Source organism: Siphateles boraxobius, unplaced genomic scaffold, assembly GCF_051911475.1.
Source record: "Siphateles boraxobius isolate OS27281-9 unplaced genomic scaffold, OSU_SipBor_1 33, whole genome shotgun sequence".
In the NCBI taxonomy this organism is placed as follows: Eukaryota; Metazoa; Chordata; class Actinopteri; order Cypriniformes; family Leuciscidae; genus Siphateles; species Siphateles boraxobius.
This window is the reverse complement of record NW_027508953.1, coordinates 4025171-4047488: the sequence shown is the minus strand read 5'-3', so window position 1 is coordinate 4047488 and position 22318 is coordinate 4025171. Positions and strand designations below refer to the sequence as shown.

The following is a 22318-nucleotide window of genomic DNA, read 5'->3' as shown; positions in this document are numbered from 1 at the left end:
TCAAGCAACCTTCATCCACTGCTCAAAGGTCCAATTCCGATGCTCATCGTGCCGTTTTCGGCAGGGGACAGCATAGGCACTCCTCATGCGCAGCAGAGTGTGTTTGTGACACATTTCTCCCATAACCATCATTCAAATTTTGTGTGACTTGTGCCACAGTAGTTATGTTGGCTCAGAAAAGACATCTAATCTACCCAACATCTAATCTACCCAAACCTTAATATTTGGCCTTGTTATGAGATGGTCAATGATTCTCGCTTCACCTGTGACTGGTCATAATGTTTTGGCTCATCTGTGTATAGAATGAATAAAAACATAACAAAATTATGCAAATCGATGTAAAACAGCAACATGTTTTTGTAAAAGACCTTTAAAAGGTATTCATAGAGGTGAGTGTTTTTTTAATTTAATTTTATTAATGGTGTTTTGCAGCTCCTTCCATGCCCAAGAAGCATAAAAAGAGAAAGCAGTTTTACCAAACTCTGACTGCACCCTGGGGACTTAATAAATGTGTAGATTTAGAACTATAATGGCTGCTATAATATGATATACTGTATAAACAGTGTAATTGAATAAATGTCAAATGGTTGAAACTAAAAAGTCAAAGCCTAATGGTTTTTGAATGCGTTGATGTATTGTTACAGAGAAACAGTGGTTTACACCATTTCTGCAGACATTGCAGATGATAGGTGTGAAGAACTTCTGTTTCACTCTAAAAACGTTTAGTCAGATATTCACCCCACATTTATGAATGCTGATACATCGAATACTTGCACCAAATGAAGTTGGTCTAGAACACTCTAAGATCTTGATATGATAAAAGTCATTTCACGTGAGAATTAGCAAAGCCCAAGTGTCCACAAGAAATTTCGCATTGATCCTATTCACATAGATTGGATGTTGTATACTAGTAAACCTGCACAATTTACAGTGAGGTCCAAAAATGTGTGAAATCGTATACATGGTTGGGTCATTCCTCTAAAATCCCCGAGAGTACAGAGTACAGAGACTGACTCTTTCCAAATGTCTTCGTAGGAATTTTCATTCAAGTTAGATAACCAATCGAGCACAGATCCAGAGATGCCAATCGCAGCCAGTGCGAAGGTCAACGGTCTACAATTTAATGCATTAAAAGGAGCAGACAGAGGAGACTGAATCAAGACTGATATCAAATCTCGATTAGTATGACCCTGCAGTGTGAGCTTCACTAGTAGAAGAGTATATGTCATGATTCATTTGCAGTAAATGCACCTCACTGCCATAGAGAAATGCAGAATACAATACAAAACCTAGTTTTAAAAGTGTTCTCCTGCTTACCGTTACAGCTAGGATTCTGTTGTTTTATTGTTTCATATCTTTATCTCATATTGAAAAATCTTTAACAATCTTTTATTTTTTTTAGCATTCATGAAGAAAAAGCGCAATGAAATTTCTGAAATTAAGTTACAGAAGTGTTATTGATTTTATTGACTGCATAGTAATAGATGGCCTGAGAAGAGTGTAAATAAGTCTATTCCTCACAGGCTATGCTGCTTACAAAAAGAGTGTTACAATTTGTTCAGAATCAGATGTTTTCTGATTTCTTTTAAATGTAAGAGAGCGAAGATTTTTTTTTGATACCCATAAAGACCCATTTTGTATTTCTGTGTTGGTGTTGCTGAAAACAGTGTGAGGGTAACACATAACTGGTGTTTCTGAGTCTGCTCTTTTTGTTCCCCTCCCTCCCTCCCTTTTTTTCTAACATTAGGGTTATTTAACCTAATCTTCTGCCCTGCTCTACCAAAGCTGTTAAGAAAACATCTCAAGGTAAATGTCAATTGTTTGCTTGGTATTTTCGTATTTTGTAATTATAAATTGTAAACTATTCATCTTTCTGTAAATGCTTAAATGTATGTCTTTGGTACAATGTAGGATAAATAAGTGTTAAATTAGAAGAATTCTGATAAAGAAATTTTAATTTTCCAAAAGTAGTCTCACTTCAACATGGGAATGTGCGTTTTCTGCATGGGCAAATTAGTGGATTTATTTAGTATTTATTAAGGAGTTAAACAGGTCATGTTTTACTTGCATCAAAAGTTTGGACACTCTTTGAATGCTAAATGTTTCTTTTGGAATGTTCCTTGGAACCTTTTAATCTACAGCCTTCCACTTATAAGCTTGAAATATAATATTTACAGCCTGTATCCTTCTGGAGATGATTTCATATGATTTTACTCCTTCAAAAGTCATGTAAAAACAGATAACTTTAAAACTTAGTAACAGTCTATGTAAGCAGAACACCAGAATTAGTGTTTGACATATGTATTGTTTAATTAGCTGTTAACCCTCTGAACTGAACAGACAGTTCTTCAGCATTGGTTAGTGATGGAAACTGAAAGATGCATGAGTAATCACTCAAAATATTTATGCAATGATCGACCAACTGACAAATTAAAACATTAGCAGACTATGTATAATGTATTGATATTTTGTTATAAATGTAAAGACACAGACATTTTTACGTTAAGTGTCCAAATACTTCTTGATCTGTTTTTAAATTCGAATAATGTGAAAGAGTATCTCCTCTCTTTCAGCCTGCAGTACAAATGGCTCCTCTTCTGTTGCTCCTCTTTCTTCCTTTTGCCCTCTGTTGTGAAACGATCCCCAACGAAGATTGCAAGAAGCTTAATTTCGTGCCTGGGCATAATTTGGTGGGAGAAGGCTTTGACATTTTGCGGATGAAGACCACCGGAGCTTTTGTGGTGGATGTGCTTTCCTACATGAATGGAGGAGGGCCTGGAAACTGCACTGTGTGTGAGAACTCACTACTCAATGAGAAACAGAAGGTGCCAGCTTCTGTGACCGACTGGCGTGTCAAGGTGCAATGCCGTCAAACCCTCAGTAGGCAAGTGTATGAATCGGCCAGCTCAGTTCTTAAGGAAACCAGCAATTCCCTCACTGTCGGCTGGAGGATTGGGCTGAGTGTGCCGCGGGTGGCAAGTGTGGCTATCGCTGGCACTCATTCCAAGAAAACCAAGTTTGCAATGACCCATTCAGCTGAAGACAAGTACTCCTTCACAGGCCACACCTTCTCCTGTCGCTATTACTCGTAAGTGTGTGCACTCTCAAAAATATAGGATCTTTATTATCATCATAGTATTGGGAATAAAGTAGGGAGGAAAAAGCAATTATTATGAGTTTATGTAATGCCTGCATCTGCACTCGTCCAATCAATGTGAGTGACCTCATAAATATGCAAAACATGACATTAGCCTAGGGTTTATAAATGTACAGTGTGAAATTTCAAAACTTGACTACCCAGGATTAACTATAAAAGATCAGTTACAAACTCTGTGGAAATGTGCTTTTTTATTGCACTGGAAAAACATAAAAATGGTCATTGTGAGAAAGTTTCTAATGAGAAATAATCACACTGTGAGATAAAAAATGAAAACAAGGCAGTGACTGATAGAAATACAGCATGTTCAATGGATTGTACTTTTGGTTAACAACATGCCAATTGTTCAGCTGACGAAACCCTACAAAATTTCAGTAGATAAAATCAGTTTTTCATCCGCCTAAAATTCAACATGGCGTCTAACCTAAGGTCAATAAAGTCACAATTACCTTTTTAAATTTTTGTTTAACTCTATGGCAGAAACAGGCTTTCATATTGAACAGTGTTATACGTGATATGTTACATTAGATTACTAACATGAAGCATGAAAATCTTGTTTTCTTTCCTTTCATCAGATTTCGTCTTCAGGACAGTCCTCCAATGACCGAAGAATTTGCCGGTTCCCTCAGGTTACTTCCTGCCAAATATGACAGCAAGTCAGAAGATGCATACAACCATTTTATTTCTATCTATGGAACACACTTCTTGCGGAGAGTCGACCTGGGCGGCCACGTACAGTCAACCACTGCTTTGAAGACCTGCAAGGTTTCCATGTCAGGTCTGTCAGTACAAGAAGTGAGCTTCTGCTTATCGTTAGAAGCGTCAGCCATCATTAAGCCCGTGAATGTGAGCGCGAAAACACATTTCTGCAAAGAAAGGCAAAGTAAACTGGAGACTAAAAGCAGCTTCAGTGGCTCCTTTACCGACCGCGTCACTGATATATTGGGCGGCAACGGTGAGCAGCAAGACATCCTCTTCAATCCAAGTGCCAATAATGGTTATGACGTGTGGCTCAAGTCACTGAAGAAAATTCCTGGAGTGGTGTCCTACACCTTGAGCTCATTGCATATTCTTGTGAAAAATGACTCTGTTAGAAAAGCCAGTCTGCAAGCTGCCATCAGCAAATACATCACAAATAACGCAATATCAACCGCTTGCCCCTCCAAATGCAAAGTGGGCCAACGTGACAATAATTGCGCATGCAAATGCAGTGGTCACGAAAGAGTTAATAGCAACTGCTGTCCGAGTCAGTCAGGAGTGGCCACATTGAAAGTGACCGTGAATAGAGCTGAGGGATTATGGGGCGACATTGTCGGTAAAACAGATGGTTATGTTAAAGTTTTCTACGGAAGGGAAAAGTATACAACCCCTGTGATTTGGAACAACAACTTTCCTCAGTGGAACTACATGTTCAATGTTGGAACTGTGGATCTGAATACAAAAACGTGAGTAATTACTGTATATTCTCCGTTTTCAAAATCAAAGTTTCAGTTTCTGTCAGCAATACTGTAGATGAATTCAAAACGTGATAATGCTCTAAAAAATCTGTAAACTTTCATGTTGTAAAAATGTGAAACTTTAAAATATTGCACATCATGTCATGAACATCCTCTTTTCTTACAGGGAGTTGAAATTTGAGGTGTGGGACCGTGACAACCGGTTTAATGATGATCTTTTGGGAAGCCAATCTATTATCCCAGAGCAAGGCAACAATTTGCAGAAGACGTTTGGACTCAAGCACGGCACTCTTTTTATCAGCTACACTGCAAAGTGTGCGCCAAGTCTTACAGGGGTTTATTGTGATAAATACGCTCCTACGCCGGGTGGTGATGGTATTCTAAATCGTTACCAGCCATTTGGCAGAGAGCAGCCCACTGTGTTTAAAAAATCCAATGGCTTTACAAGAAATGTGTCTTTCCTGTAATACAACAACTGTAGAATGTAAGGATACTGTAAAATGTGAATGAAGGGCCTTCTGAGATACCGCATGTATAAAAATTGTCATAAGCTTTTTTAAATATTTGGCAGAGAAATACCATTGACTTGATTTGTACGCAAATTTGCAAAAGCTATTTTTTAATAGTCACTTTAAGAACTTGTATCTGAATTTTTTCTTCGATAAATTGATTTTATCTGATTCTTAAAAAAGATTCTCGATACATGATTTAATTTTATCATTTTATGTGAATCTTATACAACCCGCAGTATTAAATTAAAAACATTTTTCAGACTGATGCAATAAAAAAACTTTCTTGAAAAAAAAGTGTATTTTGTCTCTAGTTTTCACTTTAGGCTGCTTATTTCAATCATTATAGTGGGTGAAATGAGGTACTAGATTTGGGAACTATTATAACTATTAAATTTAATTACAGAAAATAAAAGATATAACAGAGAAAAGGTAAAACAATGGTTCTGATAAATAAAGTAAACATTTGTTGTAAATATTAAAAAACACATGATTAGATGAAGTACAATTATGCATTGATGGCTCTAATTAAAACGAGTCACATTCAACATGTCGGAAGATGATTATGGCCTGAAGAAAGTGTCACCTTTCTAAATAAGAAGATACAGATGGACCCTTTTTGCAGACTGTGATGACGCGTTTAAACAGTCATCAGCATCTTAAATCCAGCAAAGTTTTTCATATTTTCATTTTTTTAAAATTGATGACGGGCCGTTGAATTGTTAGAAAAATAATGCACACCGAGGTGGTAATGTTACTTTAATTTTGTGGCAAAAAAACATGGAAATAATTTGTTGTTTTTACTAAATTTTTTTGCTCGGCCGGTATCATTGTGGGTTTTAGTTCTGTGGTCTGTAAAGACCATTGAAATATCTGAAATCATTTGGCGAAGTGATATGGAACTGTAATCCGGTCAAGACCTGCCGGATCTTCTTTAGCCGTGTGTTTCCCTTAAAATAATTGCACAGGAACGTTGGTAAACCAATTAGATTCAAGCATTCAACACCCCTGTATAGTACATTTGTAACACTTTCTATTTTATTACCTTCGCATCAAATTACAAAAAAATTGATAAAAAATTTACGCTGGCTGCTGTGATCGTGATTCTAATACAACGACTGTGGGAGTGACGGTAAAATTGACGTCTTTCTCTCTTCTGACTGCCGTTATCATTATTTGTTCCTCTTTTTTAAAGTTATAAAAACACTATTGTGGAGTTTTTTCTTTTGCTATTTGAGCAAATAGGAACAAAATATATATGTAATATGTAATATATATAATGTAGTCTCTCATTCAAGTTTACCCAACTATGAGGACTTCCGCTTCTGAGAAACCCGGAAAGTGAAAGGGGTCAATTAAAAATGACAAATCTTTTTCCTGTGACTGCAGTCTTTCTGAACCAAACAATGACCCCTGTAAAAAAAGATCATGCTTTACACAAGAAGTATCTCCTAAAGGCCTTCTGCTGTGTTCAGTTCAATAATTCAGGCCCAAACCTCCCTAAAGCTGGTTCGTCAATCACTATTGTTAAAGGCCTTATAAACATTCATCTGAATTTAACAAACTTCACACACATGCATATTGGTGTTTGATGAGGTTTATACATTAAAAGCCTTGTGGTCAAATGCAAGTAATGTGCTATATGAACCACCAAATGAATTGCAAGCGCTGGTGGTGCAGAGATGACTCACGAACATCTTCAATGTCATTAAAACGGCAATGACATTAAAATAGTATTTTGTGTATAGCCTACTGCATACATTTCTTCTTACAGAAACATATGTGCAAGAAAATATGCAAAAAGTAATTTCATTTTACTTGGACAAAACTTATTTGTATATGACTTCCCCTTAGATGGGGATGTCTTTGTCTAATATGGAGCCACTTGACACTCTTATGGCACTGGGATTAGCAAAAAGGTGTTATATTCTTGGCCATATACTTTAAAAACCAGTTCACGTAGTTCACATATCTGAGTTCTGCCGGTCCAGGACAGTGAACTGGGGCACAAAGATGCACTGAAGATCCCTCCCGAACCTGATCATTTGTTCCAGAAGCTTCCCTTTGGCAGATGTTTCAAGCAATCCAAACCAAGACCAACAGACAACAGCAAGGCCAACGCTGTATCCCTTCTCAACTCAACAGTTTATGCAGGGTCTCTGTAAAATTTGAACATTCACATATAGGCCTACATATATTCAAAGGACTTTAAAGTCAGCATGAAATCCAAAATGAACGTACTTACTTTTATAATGCATGTTCCTTCCCCTGCTCTTATGGTCTTTGTAATCTTTCATCAAAATGTACTTTGTTCTTTCTATGAAACGACTTTCACAGATGCCATTATTGGGTAATGGTTACCAATAATGTCCATAAGTCTTAAAAAAATGTTTTAATTAAATATTATTTAAATTATAATAATAAATAATAATACATTTAAATATTATTTAAATCATGAATAATATACGGATGCTCTATTAAGAGAATTCATCCTCACATTAGAAACTTTCATAATAAATCCCAAGACATTTCTAAAAATATATATATTTTTAAGTTTATTTATTTTGCATGAAGATGCGCATATCACACTCTTCAAAGAAAACTAAAAAGTAACTTTGAACTTGAATTTGTTAAAGAAAAAAGGGTATTGCTCATCACTCATTTTTGATAGATAAAATTAAGTCTCATTTTACATTTTTTTTTACCCACTGAACATTGTAGTTCTTTTGAAAATATGTCATTTTTTTAAAACAGGCTGCAATTCAGGTTCACTTTAAAAAACACCTGGATCACTTTATCTGTCTTATTGCAGATTAATGTGTTGACTGTATTAGCATGTATGTCTCTGTACACATCATAACAGTGACATTTGAGATCTGAGGTAAATTGTTACCTCACACCTATAGCTAATGGGGAAATTGGGGAATAAAAGAAATTCAGATTTTAAAGGTTTAAAATGCATTGAGATGCATTTTAAGTATCTTGAAGTATCTTTTTCAATGCGTCCTACCCACTTTTCTCTCCATTAAAATAAAACAGAACCGTATCGATTATTTCGTCAAGCCAACAAGAGGTGTTGTATTCCGCCTAAAACAAACTACAGTTCCCTACTTATAATGGGGAACGTAGGTCAGTTACGCGCTGCGGAGACACGCAGTACAGCAAGCGAGCGGGATGGGGGAGGGGCAGGAGGTAAAGTGAGACGGCGGCGCATGCGCAGAAGCGCTCCAGCCCTCTGCATCGCTCCCCTCCCCCATCTCTCTTCTTTTTTTTTTGCAGCATCAGTACCGCGTTCGGAATTGCTTTCGTGTGCTGGAGTCAGAGCGCGCTGCGGGGCATCACTGCACCGCCACGGAGGACACACCATCACAGAACCGGGAAAAGGGAAAAGGGAAAAGGCGTGAAATAGTGCAGAGGGGAAGAACTGGGCTCTCTTTTTTTGAAATCACCTAAATCTGTGGGAAATTAAACAGGAGCGAGACATTTGCTAATAATAAATACACGAACGCAGCGGACATCTCAAGCGATATTTTTGGCCAGCACGGCGGGGAAAAATGAAGGATCGCACGCAGGAACTACGAAGTGTAAGTCTTTATTGCTGATGCTTTATCGTTCATCTCCTCCCATATTCGTCCGTCTCCTCACCGCAACCGGGCGTCAGCAGCTGACATCTCACTGCTGCTCGCTCACGGCTGAACATTTATGGGCATGGTACGGATTTCATACATTTCCGATATTTTTTCTCCCTTTTATCTTTTTTCTTTATGCAATTACAAATGTAGCCGTCTACCACATTACACATTATGCTTTTAACAGCGGCTCTCACGCGAGCACTAGCTGTTCCATGTGCGATGGATCGATTTATCGATTAAATCCGGTTATATGGCGTAATTCGCGAAATGAGCCCCCCACATTAGCATGCACACAGACTACCTTTGATACATGTCGCCCAGGAGTGTGAGTATAGACTGCTGCGGATAGTAAGGCAGTTTATCCTTCCACTGATACGCACCATCCCAATATCTAATTCTATGATCACCAGCATGATTAATTATTAATACCTATTTTTTTGTTAAACGAAAATGACATTCATCCGAGCAGGTTCCCCCTTGTTCCGTACCTTTGGATCATTGGATGAGATGTGCGATTATTACAGCGCACATTGTTCCGTTCTAAGCCCCTATATTAAATATAAAAGGGTGTAATATTGTTGCACGTATCGCCCAATTGAGCTAAAAGAATAGCCTACAACATGGCCGCCAAAGTATTTCTATTTGTAGTCGCGACGGTATAGCGACTTAATCATTTATTTATTTCATTTTTCAGTAATATCGAAGGTGGGCCTTGAAGCTTTAATGCGTCGCCCAACCTCCACGAATTGTCCGTCGCCAGAGATCAATGGAATATCGTAAAAGGAAACGCCTGAACCCAGTGCACTGCACTCATCAGTGTGTAGTGCGCTTTTGCAAGGAGCGAAAGGGGTGGGGGTGAAAGAGAGATATGTACATTAACATGTTAGTAAAACAAAACATATCGGCAACTTCACAACCAAGCCCAAAGACCTGCATCTTTCTCGGTGAGCCACTTGCTTCATCATAAAAAAGTCATTTGTACAAAACCGCGACCGGAGTCAGTCCAAGACTTATCTTATTCCCCTGGAGACCCGGAGCATCTGATATCAGCATTTGCTTATCAGACGAAACGTAGAAATGTAATCTACAGATAATTGGATTTACAGAATTCGCAATTATACGTGATGCGCGTGCAGACTCCCTAAAGCTGAGTGCTGTATGCTGGCGCTGCCACTGTGCTTTAAACATAGGCTATATATCATTAGTCTAGCTTCAAAAGATGCTAATAGTTCAGCGCGAATCTGATGCGACATGATTGGGCAATAATCGAATTTTATGTAATCGTCAACATCACTGTGACGTATTGGTCGCGCGGTGAGGGAAGTGTAGGCTATGGTTTACTTGGACTGTGGGCGTGCGCAGGGCGAGCGTGTCTATGCATAGTGGAGGCAAGCAAGGATAATCTGACAGAATTCATTGACCTTGCCCCTTTCAATATTAGGTTTCATTTGAATAGGGGAGAGATCTGACATTAAATGAATGAGTAAGATTGAATGGGGTAATTACACCCTGCAGTATTTTATAATGAAATTGGGCTTGGAAAGCATTATGCTCCACAGTGGCCAAAGCAAACCGTTGGCTCCAAAAAAAGCTAAATAAATAAATAAAAAGGTCAAATAAAATGACACATAAGGACTGTAGATTTATGACCTTTATAAGACGTCACCATAACAGCCTCGTTCGGATAATTAGCACACCTATTTTATTATGATTGCACTGACAACAGCCAGAAGGAATCTACAGAGAATTGAACAGAATATCAATGGCAGATCGTTTGATCCAGACAATAGACCTATGGATCTGCGGCTAGTTGTCGCACAGGAGAAGTTGTCACTCAGGCAATATCGCTGTAACTGTAAGGTTTTGAGTCAAAAGTTAAATTAGACAAATGTGTACATTGGTTTCAAACACCTAGTTCAAAAAAATGTTAAAACAATTTAAAAAATAAAATAAAAAGTAGACATCAAAACATCCAAAGTGAAAGGTTAATGTACACACACACACACACACACACACACACACACACACACACACACACACACACACACACACACACACACACACACACACACACTAACCTTTCACTTTTGATGTTTCATATTGTTTTGTTTTTCATAACTGTCTTACTGTTTAAATATAGCCACAAAAATGAATAGGCTGTTTACTGGCAGGTTCCACTGTGATAACTTAACATATAGTGTGACAGCATGTTATCACATATCACAAAAGGTCAATGTGTCTTGATTGAACCTTTTTCCTTGGCAGTGTAAATGTTCAAAAGCTTTTTTGGAACCAAGACTTTATAAGGCATCAGCCCGTGCTGAAACAGACTTTCAAAAATAAATCTAAGAAATATTCACCAGAGTAAAATGTGTGACTCTCCTAATATATAAGCATCTAAGCATCATGCACGGTCTCCACAGGGAATGACATGTGTTGGCTGTGTCTTTTGAAAAGCGGATAGAGTTTATGTCAGCATTGGAGCGTTAATGTGACAGAGCAAGCAGCCAATAAATATGATAAAAAAGCAGAACATTTGAAGAAAAATTGTTTCAAATCCTGATACTAAACATGCACAATGTATTGTTGTGCTTCACTGTGCCCTGTAATGTCCTTGAGAGAGGCAAGGTTGAATGTCTGTGTCTCTCAGCCTTTCTCTTTTTTTTTCAAGCTAACAGGCTTGAGTGGTAAAGTCATTTTTAAGACTCCTAATTTAAATTATATAGGCCCTGAATTATATGTGCATTATTGAATGCGAAACAAGTTTTTGTTGTGCCTTCAGAATATGGTATATTAAACGGATAGTTCAATCCCAAATTAAAATTGTATCTTTTGTCCGCTGAACACAACAGAAGATATTTTGAAGAATGTTGGTAACCAAATAGTTTTGGTGACCAATGGCTTTCATTGCGTGGACAAAATATTGAGACATTCCACAGAATAGCTTCTTTTATTTTCCACAGACAAAAAGTTACAAAGGTGAATAAATGATGGCAATTTTCATTTTTGAGTGAACTATTACTGTAAGAAGTCATGTAGACATGTTTTGCGGGACCCAAGCTAAAAGCCCAATAAGTTACAAGATATGTCTGGATGTTATAGCTTGTTAGTATAGGCTTAGTGTTTAAATATTGAAATGTTCTGAAAACACAGAATATCGGATTGAATATTAAAATTCATATTTAGTTATATGACTGTACTGAAGAGCTTTCTCAGATCAGTTTTAATGTAGGACATGGTTTCCCACTTGATATGTATATTTCAGGTAGTTGGCTAATGAATGGGTGAGAATATGCAAACTGTGGGGAAAATGTAGTTTATTGTGCATCAAAATAAACGAACAAGCAAGCAAAACAACATGAAAAATGTATGAAAATGAATGAGTACCAATAAATTAAGACCCCAATTAGTATTTGTGTTGGAAGCCACTGACTCTTGTTGAGTGATGAATACAGTATTTGTAGAGAGAATGGTATAAATCATTTCTTTATCGTAATGTGATATGTTTTGCAATGAACATGATATCCAGATTATTGTTCGGTGAAAAACCGCAGGTGTGGACTGACTGGAAAGTTGGCAACCTAATATTAATTTACTCAGAAGCGCCAGGAAGGCAAAGACTATGTGACATCACATACAGTATCTTGCCCAGTTTTGTCCAGAAAAGGAGAGGTGAGACACATTTTGCTAATTGATACTAAATGAGTGCTAATAGAACCCACAGATACAGGTTGTAAATTATAAACTCAATAACATATGTGTAACTTAATTTTACAATTCTGGGTGCTGATGTAATATAGGCCTAATTGCTCAAAAAAGGAATAAAATAAATGATCTAAAATGAACACACACCCAGATAACTGTACAAATATCACTTGTTTTTGATGTTAGAATTGTGTATGACCAAGAAAAAATTGCTTCTGCAAATCAGTAGGTTTAAATAAAAATGGGGCATAATTGGTTGCATTTCATTTAGAGATTTTCTTAGGACAAACACAGGTTTGAATATGGAAACATAATGCTTAATGTAATGAATTTAAAAAGGTTTTTTTGAGTGGGCACACTTGTTCGGACACAGAAACGGATTGGATTGCCAATCATTTTTTTTATTTCGGAATCAACAAAAATAATGTTCTGGATCACTGCTACCTTATTTAACCCCAAAACATGCGCTCATTTGTGACTTTGGTTGCTTAACTGTTAGATACTCAAAAAGGGTTTTTTTTTTTATTCGTTTTTTAAAGTATGTGGTATTAATTCTCTGGACAGATGGAACAGAAGCAGGGAACCCCGGTAGCCGACGCGACACACAGAGAAAGTATCAGAATGATAAGTAGCGAGCAGCGCTACAGCTGACGGCAGCAAGAGCTGAGCTCATGGGGAAACTGAACTCAGCATGTGTCTTGTCAGCCGACGGGGCCGGAACAGGTAGATAATAATTGGCAGAGAGAGGGAGACGGGAATATACGGCTACATATGTGAGGCTGGCCGCTGCCCAACAACAGATGCAACAGATAGGTCGAGATAGGTCACGGATGAGGCTGTGTGAGTGGGAAAAGGGAAGAATGAAGCACTGCAGATATCAAACTGCAGTAAGGTTAGAGAGGGAAGTGGAATTTCCACAAATCTCAGAAAAGGCGGAATGGGAAGAGGTAGAGAGTAGAGAAAAGAAAAAGGGATAAGCAGTGGAGGCCACAGGTACTGTAACAGATGGAGAATACATGAGATGCATCATAAAGACATGTGGTTAGGAGATAAATAAGGGTTTAATGATTCAGTTGTGGGGTTATTGCACTAACTGTGCACTGGGTAGATTTGCTGATGCGCAGGAATTGGGTAAAACTGCTTTGTAATATTGTAAAATGAGTTTTGAACCTAAACTGATTTGGTTTGCTCTTTTTGCATATAAAAAGCTCAGCGGTAGGTAGTGTAGTGAGGATGCTTTGAGATTAAACTGAAATGTTTCCACTTAAAATAGTACAGATCTGATTAAATTGTTAGTGATTTGTAACAGTGGAAACTGGGGCTGAATGATAAAGTTAAAATGGTTAAAATGGTTAAAAGTAGTTGAAGGACTGTCATGGGATTCTTTATAGTCTAAAACCAGATTTAGGCCCCATCCACACGACTACGTTTTAGTTTAGAAACCGGAGACCTTTTGCTACGTTTGCACCTCCCGCCCAGACTAAAACGGCAAAAACGAAGACCTAAAACGGAGAAGTTTAGAAACGCTGCCGACCCCGTTTTGCGTTTTGAATCTCCGCAGGGCGTTTTAGTGTAGACGGGTCAAACGGAGGACTTTAGAAACGATGACGCAGAGACTCACTCTCGACTCTCTGATTGGGTGTCATACAACGGAAGGAAACATACAACAACAGCCTGGACTGGCAGTTACGTTAGTGCAAGTAAATTCTGCATTTTACAATGCTATAACTGCCTACATGCGCCGGAGGCAAGTTATTATTCCAGCGATCTGTGACAGTTCCCGTGTGCAGCAGCGGAATTGACCGTACATGTAGCGTCGTATTGGGTTAAGCCGGGAAGAATCAGCGCATGGTGGGATAATTTTATTAATGAAGTTATGGTTTCTGAGGAATGGTGCGAAAACTTTCGAATGTCCAGTTCGGCACTTATCAACCTCTGCGAAATCTGAGGAATAGTCGATCTGTTTCCTGTTTACACCGGTACACGCATGCTCAGTGTAGGTGAATGGTCACGTGATCCGCATTTTCAGTCGTTTTAATGTGGACAGAGATCAATTCTAATACGCAGCTAAAACGCTGGTGTGGACGGAGATCGTATTCGTTTTAATTCTCCGTTTCTAAACTAAAAGGCAGTAGGGTGGATGGGGCCTTAGAAGAACTGTGGCAATGGATGCACCCTATACATGCTAATGACTTTGTCAAGAATCTATAGTGTAGGACTGTAAAACCTTTTTACATTGAAATAAATCAAAGTTTTTGATCTGCTATAAATACATTTTAGAAAAGTGCACTAGTATACACTTAAGTGTCACTTTAATCCTGAATGAAAGATCTGAAGATATGAAGATATCTGCTAGCATGTTAGCTTACAGTATCATAGAGTACTACGTATGGCTGATACCTCACAGTAACTTAAAAAAAAAAAAGATATATATATATATATATAATGGCATCAAGGCATATCCAACTTGGGTCTACACAGTTGATTTGATCTCTTGATTTCTGAAATATAGAGTTTTGGATACCACCATTACTAAGGCTACATAGTAAATTATTAACCAAACACCTAAATAATAATGCACCTGTCACAGTTGTGACATTTTAATGTTAAATGGTTGGTCTAAGCAGATTTAGATTTGTATGTCATGGACTATTGATTTTGTACATTATATTTTTATGTCCAATTGTTATGAAACATGCTTAGTGGATTTATGAGCTACACAGCGACCCCTGCAGGTCATCATATCCACTGACCACTGAAAATAGCTAGTAGGCTTGCTACTCTACTGGTTAGTTGGATGCTAGCTTTGTTGGGATGGGAATTGTAAGATCCATTCCGAATCGTATTTCTTATTGTGTTTCGTATTCGTTAATGAATTTATGAATAGTTTTATTAGTACTTGAATAGCAATTTTACCTATGAGCTTAAACATATTGAAAACAATAATATTTGAATATACTTTTCTTTTAATTTGAAGCAATCTCTTTTGGATGGGTATTTTTAACTACAAGTTTAATTCTTATGATTCAGTTTGTCATTCGGCTGATTCAGACTGAGAACACGTGAGTTTCAGATTTTTTATTTTTGTTGACCAATTCAGAACCAGCCTAATGACTCAAAAGATTCATTTCTTTGGAAATCAGGCAACACTGGTATGTTTGTGAGGACAACGCAATAGAAAGCTGGTTGTCTATCTTTGCATTCACATCTCTCTCTCTCCCTAATCACAATTGATTCAGACCGCAAACACACAATTCATTCTAAAACTTTATTTTTGCCGTGGTGCAGCGGATTCAGAATAGCAGCGCAGGAAACATAGTCATGGTACTTTAGTGCTAAAGTTTGATATGTATAGATGTATAGACTAGTTTCTCAAATTAAAATCTGGACAGTGGACACATAATAGCATCCAAGGAATAGTTTAATCTGTCATATACTCACCCTTATATCATTACAAACCAATATGACTTTGTTTTTGAATATATATATATTTGTGTCCTAATCACTCTGATTGCTGGGGTTTTATTGTACTGATGTGTTGGTTGCTCTTTTTCATGCTGTTACAATTAATGTGGACTGATGCTTTCAAACTTAAAAAAAGGACCATAAAGGTGTCATACCAGTCTTAAATTTCAGTCTGTTCCTCAAACAAAGTTACTGTATGGATTCAGAGAACAGCACATTCTTCAAAATGTCTTTTGTGTTCCACAGAAGAAAGTCAGTCATAGAGGTTTGAAACAACATAAGGGTGAGTAAATGATTTTGAATTTTAATTTCTGAATGGCCAGTTCCTTTAATCTGTCTAAACATATGGGTGGGCGCCCACTGAAGTAATTGGATTTTTTTTTTCCGTATGGTTGCACCACCATTAGCAGTCTTGGCAATTACTGAAGAATTTAAAGAGGGAGGTCCTGTCAACAACAGCATTAGTATTGATCCATTCTTTTATTGATCCATTTTCCTTCATTTTTTTTGGCTTTTGAAGTACTACAGACAAATGCGAAAAATGATTGAATTGCAATGCAATGTTTTGAAATATTGACTCCAATGTGATTAAGGTCAACAAAGACCTGACTATGGGAAAAGTGGATGATGAATATAAATTGAAGTTGCAGATGAACGAATGTTCATATGTGACCCTGGACAACAAAACAAGTCACGTGAACATTTTTTGAAATTGAGATTTATACATCGACTGAAAGCTGAGTTAATAAACCTTCGTTTGATGTATGGTTTGTTAGGATAGGACAATATTTGACTGAGATACAACTATTTGAAAATCTGGAATCTGAGGGTGCAAAAAAATCTAAACATTGAGAAAATCGCCTTTAAATTTGTCCATTTATGTTCTCGATTGTGCTGCATTCACTCACAAAAATAAATGTTTAATATATTTATGGTAGGTTAATTTACAAAACATCTTCATGGAACATGATCTTTACTTAATATCCTAATGATTTTGGGCATAAAAGAAAAATCGATAATTTTGACCCATACAATGTATTGTTGGCTACGGCCACAAATATACCCGTGCTACTTGTGACTGGTTTTGTGATCCAGGGTCACATATGACCTTCTACTAAACTATATTTCACTCACATTTTGCTTAGTCATGATCAAAGTAAAGCACTGACTGCCTCATAAAACAATGTGAATGAACATCTGTAGAGCATCATCCATGATATTGTGTCTGTGGCACATTTTTCACACCATGTAATGGAAAATTCATAATAGACCAGGATAATCTTTTGTATGCGACGTCAAGCATCAACATCAAGCAAGTTAGACTGAGGTCAGGCTGCATGGGCTTTCAATTTCATTAAGACTGAATCACAGTTTTCCCTTTCTGACCAGCTCTGATTTAATTCCTTCCACAAAATACCACCCTGATGGGTAATTTCAATAGATCGGCAAGATTTGCCATGATTTAAAAGTTACAGGATGGATTTATGTTTTAAATTGACTGCGGACAGAGAATGAGTCAGCAAGTTTCGTGTTCATTCTCCAGAGGCTTGCTGTCATTTGAACCAGATAGTTATTTTTCATACCCGAGTCATTATTGACTTAAGTGAAAAGGCAGTGGCTATTCCAATGGGAAACTGAAAACGTTTTTTATCAGTACTGGTATGTCCCAATCGCACCTTTTAGTTTTTCTAAGAAGCGTCTGTTTATTTGGAGCTGCTGCCACATATCATGATCTTATTAACATTTCTGATTTTACTGACATTATTGTAAATATCATCAAAATATTTTTTCATGATTTGTTTCCTTATTAAAACACTAAATGTTCAAGGACATGATTAATAGTTTACCCGAGCTGACATTTGTTATAGACTTTCCTGGACACAGCTTCTGTGACATGCAAGCTGTTGTTATTCATACATTTCATAACATTTGATAAAACTATTAATTTATTGTAATCAATCATAAAACAAGCCATGTTTTGCCATAACTATCATTTTTTTAAGAATAATATTGGTTGTGTGGCACATGCAATATGATTCAGTAGCAAGAATCATGCTAATCAAAACCTTATCTCTGTTTTTCTTTTGTAATTTCTACAGTTCTCTCCATGGATTTTTCTGAAAAGCATAGAGCAATGTTTCAGAAGCAGTGTTTAAAACACTAACAACCTGTTTTAACCAACACTGTAATAAGCAACGGGACATTTTGTTGATTGCTGGTTTCTATTTTTGCAGTTTTGTGCTGCACTAACCCCGCCCACTGTAAAATCTCATTGGTCCAAAATTACATTTCTTTTAGCTATACATTAAACATCTTCATAAATATCATACATCATTTTTACGGATATCAAATTCTGCTGCTGTAAAGTTTATTATATTATTCATTTTCTTCATTTTTAAACCGTAAAAAGATTTTTTACAGTTTTGGTCATTTGTCTTTTTTTAATGAAGAAGCTGTGCGTAGTTAAATAGCCGCTGATTCATTTTTGGATTGTGATTTATGTTTTTTTATTTAGGCTTGTTCACATCTGCCTCAATTGATTTCTAATGGCATGAGGTTACTCAAATGACCATATATAGCCTATGCTTTTAGTTCTTTGACAAATGACTCATCAACTGTCTATTTAGTTTCTTCTTGTTATTAGCCTCGGTTTATAGCACAATTGACCTGGGAATAACCCCGTCCCTTGGGTGGATAGAAGGACATCATGCAGCAGACAACACAAAATACACAATATAATGCCTCTTCCTCATCTTTTATACACAGTTATTGCCTGTTTTTACAGCCACAACTTTTCCCTTAAATGGAAGGTTCCCTTGAAGGAACTTGGACATTGCTAGACATGATGCAAAATTGTATGCGGTAATTATATATTGCATTGCCATAATTAAGCGTAGAATCTAATAAAAGTATCAATTTGATGTGATTGAGGATAAAGGAAACCATGTTTTGCAAGAACTATCACTTTTCTAGGAATAATATTGGTTGCATGGCACATGTGGTTCAATAACAACAATCATGCATCTTTCCATGCTTTTTTTCTGTGCTGTTGCTAGATGTGATGCACAATTTAATGCCATTCCTCAAATGTTTTCCCATAATGCACCATTATATCGAAATAAAATCCACAGGTTAGAGCAGGGATGTGATTTACTTCCACTTTGGAAATATAATCACATTTTCCACCACTTCTCGTGGTTCCTCATGTTTGTCAACAGAAACTAATGCAGTATTATGAGGCTAAAGGAGGTTACTGTCTAACGCTGTAAGGACTTCTGATGCCTGTGGCCAATGGCCATCCTCAGCGCAGATGGGCCAACGGCAGGGATGCAGGATTATGACACTTCTGCATTACCCCCACACCTGATTTTTCACTGCATTATTACGCGATAACCCGGCACAGAGTCAAGTGAAAATTTCCGAGAGCCTGCCGTATACTGCTAGCGAAGGTCCTCGTCACCTGCTCGGAACGGGATACTTTTTTTAAACGTCCTTTTCCGGTGACAACTTATTCCGCATCATTCTGCCCCCCGCCTCCCCCATCACTCTCTCTTTCCCTGTGGAGGTCTGTCTCTCTCCCCATCCCCCTCTCATTCCACTTTCCTAACCCTCCCCCTACAGCTGCACACTTATTCCTCTTGATTCTCCCTGCCACACACTCATACACTCTTGCTTTCGCATCCTAAGCATACTCACTATTGCTCGATTCCTGCCAAGGGCTTTTTTTTTAATCGCAATGTGGGTAAATAAATCAAAGTATGAAAAAGCTGAAAGTGACACACATTCATTCCGTGGAAAGCACCACTTCAGCAATTCAGCGTGTTCTGAAACTTATGAATGTGGGCAATTTATATGTCAGAATTATTTTCTTTTGTAAAATAAAGACTAAAATAAGTATTAAAAAAAACAATTACGTATTTCATAAGAGGCATATTTTATGCACATTTTTTATTAGTATTGTTAATATTTTCAAATTAACTAAAGCAGCATTTGATACCTCATATTTAAGCTTTCGGGAGTGTGAAACTTTTATATAATTACTGAAGCTTTTTATATTATTTTCATGCAGTATGTTGTCCACGTCAATTATTAAGAGCAAAAATAAGATAATTGGTGACATTAAAACAATGTACACATGTACCGATATGGAATAAATGCTCAAATCTTGTTTGTATGCGTGTTTGTATTCCAATCACTGCGTGGGTACGACTATGCCTGCAGTATATTGAGGACAGTTTTATTGCAGGGACAATGTCATGTCCTCTCTGCTGCACACCACCCACCAGTCTTTAACACCGCCAATAAAACAACTAAAACAAAATGGCTTCCTGTCTAGTTATGGTACAGCTACCATTAAAACCAGCAAGTCAGAAAATGTGAATATTTCACTATATTTGTTTCATTTTTGGTATTTGTACACTAGGTGGGATATAAATTCTGGCCCACTAAAGTAACATAATAGATGCAGTCTAGCAAAATCAGTTCAGTAAGATGGTAAATATTAGTGACAACAAAGTCAACAAATTTCATTTTATCTTGACAGCATGAAAGGGAGGCCCTGCATAATTTAAAGGTAAATATCAGGGTGATCTGGATTCATAAACTCGGGCTAAGTTCCTGTTGCTCCGGTTGTAGTGCATGACTCTGGCAATATCAAGATCATGGGCTCGATTCCCGAGGAAGGCATGAACCCTAAATGTAATGTAAGTCCCATTGGATAAAAGCATCTGCCAAATGCATAAATGTACGTTGTCAATCTCAGACTTTCTATGTGGGTGAGTCAATTACCTGAGCTAACTACCTCCTGAGGTTCATGGTGAAATAGGGCAACAGGGTGCTACTGGGATTTCTCACAATCTGATTCAGAATCATAATAGTATAAGCCCTACAAAATAAGTGAAAATGACAATTTTTACAAATGTTAAATGTATCTGGAACAAGCAGCCTATGTTGAGTTTTGAATGCTTGTTTACTTGTTGTGCAAATGCAAGCTTGTCTTGTTTGAAGCTGGTTGTCAATGGGACTCTTGATGGCTAAAATGAATAAGTATAATTATAGACCAGTATAATTAATTGAATAACAATTTCTGTTAACACTTTATTTCAGTGGTTCACTTTAGACATTCTACTAACTATAAGTAACTTTACAGCTACATGTCAACATACTCTTATTATTTAGTCTAAATTGGACCATCAAAATAAAGTATAACCGGTTACACTTTATTTTACAGTTTGTGTACTTATAGTGTTACCCAAGAAAGTACTGGTAATACTGTATATGGTAACTACATGGGTTAAGGTTAGGTAGGGATAGATTCAGGGTTACCTAGTTATAACCCAGTTATTTTGATTGCTATAATAAGTAAATAAATGCGGAATGTAAAATAAAGTGCCAAAGGTATACTTTATTTTCCATGTTCAACTCAGTTGAGCGCACAAGTCTTTCAAAGTATACTTCATTTGGCTGCGGAAAGATGCATTCGCGCGTGCGCACTAATGCACGCAAGTCACTTGCACATGCGCTGTTGTACGCACACTGTCCGCATGGACACAAAAATTGGGCTGCACGCAGACAGTGTTCGCGGACCTCCATGAACTCTCGTGATGACGAAAATTAAAATGACGTCACATGCACAGTGCTCAGACCATTATGGAATACGGAGGGCCGAAGTATTCTTTGGGCTTTAGAAATTGATATAGACATGATATTCAAAATGAGTCATGTACAGCAGTACGTCTGCATACTTTGTCTCCATGTGCTTATTAGCCACTTCTCTCCAATGATAACACAGATGATGCTGGATCATGCACATGCTCATCATGCAACATAATCTTCCTTACCTTTTATTCATTTTTCCTTCTTAAGCCATAGCAGGTACTTATGTTCGACATTTCCTAAGTATCTTTTGCCCTTATTTAGCTTGTACACTGTATTAAGGTGGTATTTAACTGGTGGGCTGCAGATCTGTTCTGATTGGTTTATAAAGAATAAACTTCAGGTTGGGCATAGTCTTAATTCATTGTGTGTTTGTTAAAGTCATGATGTGTTTCTTTGAAAATACCAAGATAATCCAAATAAAATGGTCATAAAATATACAGTTTCCCCTCACAGATGTGCTTAGGTTTTGTCTCCCTGTGGCCTGTACAAGTATAAGATTAAAATAATTGAATAATGTCCATGTATTTTATAAGTAGCCGTGTAACAAGCAGGGTAATGTACAGTCATGGACGGTCATTGGCAAAACAGACGCTCTCAGGTTGGTACAAGACCAGATCCTGAACACCCTGTCTGGGTTTATTTTGTGATAATGGCCCTCTCATTGTATAATATCCCTTGCTTAAAAGCAATCTCAGACATTTGCTGTGTACCCAAATAGACTATAATGACCTTGGG

The 22318-nt window shown here is 37.3% G+C and overlaps 2 protein-coding genes across 2 annotated transcripts in view; both read left to right on the top strand.

Annotated features, from left to right (window-relative positions):
• The first annotated feature begins 1745 nt into the window (after window positions 1-1745).
• On the top strand, window positions 1746-5420 carry prf1.3 (perforin 1.3). Its single transcript, XM_077195006.1, has 4 exons — window positions 1746-1806; window positions 2574-3088; window positions 3733-4602; window positions 4781-5420. The coding sequence occupies exons 2-4, from the start codon at window positions 2586-2588 to the stop codon at window positions 5079-5081; spliced, it is 1674 nt and encodes a 557-aa protein (XP_077051121.1). The 5' UTR covers window positions 1746-1806; window positions 2574-2585; the 3' UTR covers window positions 5082-5420.
• Window positions 5421-8398: 2978 nt separating this feature from the next.
• The window catches only part of stx1b (syntaxin 1B), a 42682-nt gene continuing 28762 nt past the window's right edge, over window positions 8399-22318 (top strand). Inside the window, exon 1 of the mRNA XM_077195052.1 lies at window positions 8399-8707. Coding sequence (XP_077051167.1) covers window positions 8678-8707 — 30 coding nt within the window. The 5' untranslated portion in view covers window positions 8399-8677. The remainder of the gene's footprint in view (window positions 8708-22318) is intronic.